At 36.2% G+C, this 6,724-nt stretch overlaps 1 protein-coding gene across 1 annotated transcript; it reads right to left on the reverse strand.

The window, feature by feature from the left end:
* Positions 1-3,219: 3,219 nt before the first annotated feature.
* Positions 3,220-5,941, reverse strand: LOC149933810 (uncharacterized). The gene is made up of 4 exons (XM_090156607.1): positions 5,898-5,941; positions 5,612-5,807; positions 4,558-4,678; positions 3,220-3,751 (listed from the first exon to the last, which is right to left on the reverse strand). The coding sequence occupies exons 2-4, from the start codon at positions 5,764-5,766 to the stop codon at positions 3,347-3,349; spliced, it is 681 nt and encodes a 226-aa protein (XP_090012733.1). The 5' UTR covers positions 5,767-5,807; positions 5,898-5,941; the 3' UTR covers positions 3,220-3,346.
* Positions 5,942-6,724: the final 783 nt, after the last annotated feature.

A 6,724-nucleotide genomic window follows, 5' to 3' on the forward strand; every position in this document is an offset into this window, starting at 1 on the left:
AAAGAACCCGTTTTGCACTTGAATTCGTATTTCCCTCTCTGGAAAATGCTGATTACAAATGAAATCATAATTACGCGGAGTCCAGATTGGTCGTCTTACAGCTTGTATCCATTTAGAAAGAAGTTCGGGTTTGGAAAAGTTAAACCTATAGTTATTTAAATTCTTATTACAACACGACTCCTTACGTTTAGAATTATATCGATTAATTACTTCATTTTCTTTCGTGATTTTTACCTAATTTTAAAAACCTTAACAATAACCAACACGAGTCGGAAAAACAACGAAAAATTACATTTAAAATAATTTTTATTCATTCCTATCAAAAATATATACAGAGAATTGATGTTCTGCAAATTTTACTTGAAGTAGAACCACAAGTAACATAATTCCTAATAGTATGCCCAATAGCCTACATGTAGATTATCACCAAACTGAATTTCACAGATTTTGGGCAACCCAGGTTTCTTTCAGGACAGAGCCCGCTAGCGTCTAAAATATGCCAAAATAGAAATAAGGACGACAATATACTACTCAGATCAGTTGCGAGTCCAAGTCAGAGCTGGGCCGGAGCGTCAGTCTTAAAAATATATAGGTTCAGTTAGAAAACTAGCATTGAAACAATAGTTTTGGTAGACCGGTATTAAACATTTCCTATTCTTAAGTCTGAAATGTCCTATAGTCTTTTCAGTTTACAAAGAGCCACGTAGTGGCAACCGAGTTTATCCTGATGGACTTTGTTCTATAATAATTACCAAGGCTGGTTCCTACAACTATTGGAACACCGACTTAAATGAAAACTAAGGGTTTATCTCATGTGCAATCACTTACTAATAATAATAATTATCCAAGGCCCTACCTACGTAATTAATTACGTAAGTAGGGCCTTTGAAAGCCATTAATTAAGGCAGCCGGGTTACAATGCGTACCTAACTTAACCAATTGTTTCATGAAGAGATATTTAAACTAAATTGGTTCATGAAGAGATATTTAAACTAAATTGGTTCCATGACATTTAAAATAAATTGGTTCCATGACATTTAACCTAAATTGGTTCCAATTTCATTATACAAGTTGTCCACTAAAAAACGATCCAGAGCTAATAATTGAAAAACTATTTTTCCTAGGAATACGATATATTCAGATAGCATATCACCTAGCTGATACAAAACTAAATGACCTTGAACCATGCCCTGAAGGACATTCAAAATCTACCTCGAGAACCGCTGAGCTTGAAGCCTCGGTTCCCATTAGAATTTTATACCCAAGTGACTATGAACCGATGTAAATAAACCAATTGGAAGCTAAGAACATAAACCCCATAAACGAGAAGATCATAAATTTTAATGTTGATAATTTGAAAAGTGATATGGCCACACTTTTCGAATTGGAAGCGACTTTCCAAACCAAATGTTTTCAAAGATACATTTTGAATGACCTTGAAGACATTGTTCAAGGTCAAATGAATTTTGACAGTAAAATTTGTTGAGCCATCGAAGTCCTACACCTGAATTTCGGAAATAAGACTCGATAAGTGCCCAATTATCTGCTTCCGCGACGTACGGAAGGGGAGGAGTTGAGGACGTTTTCGTGTTGGCTGCTACTTAATTGTTCCTATGTAAACTGTTAAGGCTAATTATGAATCTTACTGGTCAAGATATTATCCAGGGTCGAGGTTAGACAAAGGAGATTTTTATATTTTAAATTTATTTTAACACAAATTTCGGAAACTTTAATGTTTATTTTAAGAAAATTAAAACCCAAACCTGAGTTGGTTTCATACCCAGTTGAAACAGTGTTAGCAAAAGCGACATGGGCCCAAACGTTTTTCAGTACGATATAATGTTTAACGAGAGATTGTCACGAAGTAAAAAGAAAGAGTGGGAAAACTTCCCCACTTTAGCGCCGCCGGGTGAAGCGTTTTAGAACTTATGTCTACGCGCGAGAAAATCGCGCCAGACCATAGATTAAATATAAGTAGCTAGTACTAGCTCTGAGCGTATTTTCAATTTCAAGGGCGTAAAGGTAGAGTTGACCAGGAGAGACCGACGAGATACGCGCCGTGCACGAACTCAGCGGCCGGGGTTTCGAAGTGCCTTTCCCCTTTTTAAAGCCCCTCGAAGAGTGGGGAGAGCATTTCAAGGTCTTTCCTTCTCGCACTGCGCATGCTCATTGACCACGGTGGAATTTTCCCAGCGCCTTCTTTAAATTTACTGTTCCTCATGCTGTAGATAATTCATTCATTAGATAGGCTAGCTTTATTTGAAAAATGGTTCTCATAAATAAAATGTTGTTATAGTAATTGTACTAGTACTTTAAAAATTAATGTTATATACAATTTAAAATTCTACCCATTTTCTAAGTCAAAAACACAATTAAACCGTTGCAAACAATGTCTAGAAGCTCGTTCAAGAAGCGATTTGTCTCCTGACGTATATCTTTCAAATAAACACCTTGCGCTAATCTTGAATCATTTCAGCAGTCTTTAAAGCACCAATTCTTATTTTTCGGCATTATTTTATTGTTAAAAACACGAATAAACTTTCATAAGCTACGAAATACTTCCGTTTTTTAGGCTTATTATTTTGAATCAGACGATAGTTCCTCTACGAAAACGAAGCTAAATTTGCTTCTGTGCAGTAAAACGTTTTGCCCCGTCTCTCACTCAAACGAGAGCAGTCGATGACGTCAAAAAGGGGGGAGGGAGGGGTTTGGAAAACACCCGCCTCAAGCGTTAACTCGTTTCTATAACATTGTCTCTCCTGGGGATGAGTTGACTCACTGTAGGGTATTATGTCGCTTTTGAACCAAGTAAATGTATCAGGAACAATTGATTGGGATAATTGCAATGGGGCAGGCGGCGTCACTTAAAATATCCTAATATCTCTCTCGTATTTTAAACTTCTTATTTCAGAAATATTAAATCTTTTCGATTGAACAACAATAAGTTTAAACATACCCTCCTATATTATTTTTATAAACCGGTTAAACTTCTCGTCTGGTGATAAAATTAGTATATTTTTGGAGCTGCAAATGAATGAGGCCGATACATAACCATGTCTTTTGTGTGTAATACCGAAAAGCATTTGTCGCATTTCATGCATACGTTAATGTTTTGATAAAATCGTTTTTTTCCTTAGCACTATATTTTAATAACAATAATAATAATAATAATAATAATCATCATCATCAGCTAGGCTAATACCCAAGCAGTGAGGCACCACCAGCCTTAGGCACACGACTTGGCAACTTTCTCTGTTCTTGGAGTTTTTGCTAGCGTTTAGGATGACTTTTTGTAGTATGCAAAGGTCTTAGAAAATTTGGAAATTCAGGCAATGGCAGAATAGATTCAATATATAAAGTCAGGATGAAATGATGGCGACACAATAAAACGCAGCCCATCATTCGGAACCCGACATACCTTGCCCTGACAAAGAGCTAATTGAAGCCTTCCCATGGCTTTAGGTCCAAGGAGTATATACTCTAGGTAATCTTCGATGACCAAAACTTCAGCGAATTGTGCTAACTGACCGTTTAATTCTAGAGTCACTTTCCGAACACTTCCACATAAATGTTTTAAAGGGAAAGTTGAAAATCGGGTCATGAAAATACGATATAAACTTTCCGATGGACGCTCCAGATCAAGTTTTAAAGTTTTAACAGCTTCAGACGAAATAACCTCGAATGGTAGACTTAGATCTATGGATGTTATTATGGGCACTAACAATCCACCAGACAGCCGAACGTTTACCATCTGTGTAATCATGAAACAATAATTAGATATTTTAGCATAACTTAAATTTAGTATCTACTCCCATTAAAGAGCAACCAAAGTGGTGTGGGAAAGCTACGAGGCCGAACCTGCTCTATGATACTGGAGAAAGGGACAGACCATGGCACTATCTAGCTAAAAGCAATTCAACCTGTGACGTCGCCAAAGATATTACCTTCAGGGTCACGATGCAGTTTAACCAAGTTGTGCGAACTTCTGCCATATAGTTTTCTCCGCGCCACTTTAAGTTTCAGCCAATTAAGGGTACATTTATATTGTTCTTCCAATAGTAACAAAAAATCAAACATCACTTTTCCATGAATATCACAACCCTTGTTCAGAAGGTTGGTTTAAAAGGGAGTAAGTTAAAGGGCAAGGCAAGTGAGCTGGCATTTGTGTGACTATGTATGCAAAGTGCAAAATTTACGGTAAACTCTGCGTGGTCTCGCTAGTACCGAGTAGGGGTGTAGGGGGTTAAAAAGCACGGTGCTTTTTCTTTTTTTGCCACAGAGCTTGCGTTGCCCTTTAACAAACAAGTTATAGCCCCTGTTAGCAGACGATTGTTTGATTTAGTTCAATAAACAATTTTACACTTTCACTGAATAATCTCAAGAATTTACTATATTGAGGATAGTCTGTATTATAAAAAATAGTTCGATAAAATTTCAGCAGCATTTGTGGTTGGCTTCAAAGGTCAATTCATGATCACAAAGAATTATTTAATTTTAGATATTCTTTGATTACTTCAGTTCATTTACTCCAAATACTAGGTGGTAAAAGAATCTTACTTCATATATGTTGGATAACCTATGGCACATATCCAGTTTGTCATAACAAAAAGTAGTTGATCTGGTAAACTGATGAAGAATTATCGTTTCAGGTTTATCTAGGATATAATCACATCTTTTCCTGTGGGGAAAAAAACTGATACAACAATAAGGACAGAGATTTTCAATGTCTGTTTTCTAACAGAATTTCCTCATATTTATTGTCTTGATGGAGTTTTAAACTTCGTATACATAGATATGACACAGTATTGTTCAGCTACAGGGGTTAAGCTGGTTGTTTTATGTCTTTTTACTGATTTTCTTTTACAGTATTTGCGATAAAAACCAGTGAAAACATGTTTATGATCTCAATGATAGAGGGCTAAAACAGGGACCAAGGTTTATGTACTTTCACTCTATAACCAGCAAGCTAGTTCGCAGATATCCATAACATGTTCCCCCTACCTTTGTCAGTGGTGTCAAACCAATTAAAATTTATTAAATTACTCTGGATATCATAGTATAATTATGGCACGATCCATGATGCACCAGACTAAAAATGAATCCCAGCGAGAAATAATATATGTAATATTTTAAAAATTCCCATCTACATACAATTTTGGACTGGGATCAAATAAGAGTTCATATACCTTTTTTAACTACATAAATATCTGATTTTATGCATATTTAGAGCAATTATCTTAAGGATATTTAAATTATCTAAGAAACCCATCAAGAGAATAAATATGGGGTTTCTCAAATCCATTTTCTGCTCTTTATATTTTTCAAGTGAGTATCATCCATTTTTGTCTGTGTTGGTGGCTTGTAAGTGACAGCAACCCAGGCAACAAATAGGAAATAATCTTTACATCTTACATTTCACAATTTTCTTCAGGCAACACCGTGGAAATTCCACATGTTACATGTATACAATGAGAGAGAATGATACATCAATTTCATTGAGTAACAATTTTTAATTAGTTTGAATAAAATTTGTTAAAGAATCTCATCAATAATTAAATGACTTTAGTATATTTCTCTCTCATTAGAAAAGTTTAGTACTTACTACACATACCATTTTAAGTACTTTAACACTTTCGATGTTAGTTTAATTCCAAATCTGACAATGATTGCTGTTACGGTTGCCTTAAACAAAAACGTAAACCAAGAACCAGAATTACTATTTCCACAATCTGGAACTTTCCTCAATTCTGCAACTGAGTATGGCATAATTGCACCTTTTCCAAATTATTTAATTTTCAAAAAAAAACCTGAAAATTAAATTGTAATGCACATTGAATTACGTCATTATTAAACGCTAAGTGACATTAAATAATCGAGGAACAGCACTAATATTATACCTTTTAATTCAGTCTTGGGTGAAGTATATAAACCATTCTGACAGTTACTAGCAACTCAACTACATCACTACAGTGTTGCCAATGTTCGAAAGTTAAAAATCCCACAGTTTCGGTGAAAAACGGCCCAAAAGCCACAACCCCTATATATTCACGAAAACTCCTAGGAAAACCATAGAAATCTCATAGGTAACTAGAGTGCTGCCGTGTAACTGGCAAATGGGCCAAACGCCGTGGCAGACGATAGCCAGATCTCAGCCAATCAGAGCTCAAAGAGTGGTTCTGCCAAGAATTTAATGTCACCAGAGAGAATGACGTGACCTATCTCCCGCTATAGTAGCGGATCCAAGGAGGATTATTATCCTCCTTGGCGGAACCACTCTACGGCCTCTCATTGGCTGAAGGTTCAAGGCGAACTGGCGTCAAGCTCGGCCGTAGGTGGCAACTGCATTCTAGTTACCTATGAGATTTCTATGAGGAAAACAGGTACATTTTTTTCGGACCGAATTAAATTAGTTTTTTGTTTTGTTTTGTATTTTATTTATTTTTGTTTTTTTGGAAAAAATAATAATGTCATATTTAAAAAACTAGTTTACTTTATCCCCCTTGCTTATCCATAGGTAGCAACTCTACCATTTAAACCTCTGAATGCGCCCCCCCACCCATTTGACCCTTGCTCCTCTTCAAATTGGACAATGGACAGGCTTCGTTTTTCTCTACTCTCAAGTTGTTTAGGAGATAAGACTGTGGACGAATTCCAAGAAATGCGAAGGCCAGCTGCAACCGCAGCAGCGACCTTTCGCCTTTCTTGGAACTTGGCGCACGTCATG

The sequence above is a fragment of the Leiobunum rupestre genome, chromosome 8 (assembly GCF_980474605.1).
Source record: "Leiobunum rupestre chromosome 8, qqLeiRupe1.1.hap1, whole genome shotgun sequence".
Taxonomy (NCBI): Eukaryota; Metazoa; Arthropoda; class Arachnida; order Opiliones; family Sclerosomatidae; genus Leiobunum; species Leiobunum rupestre.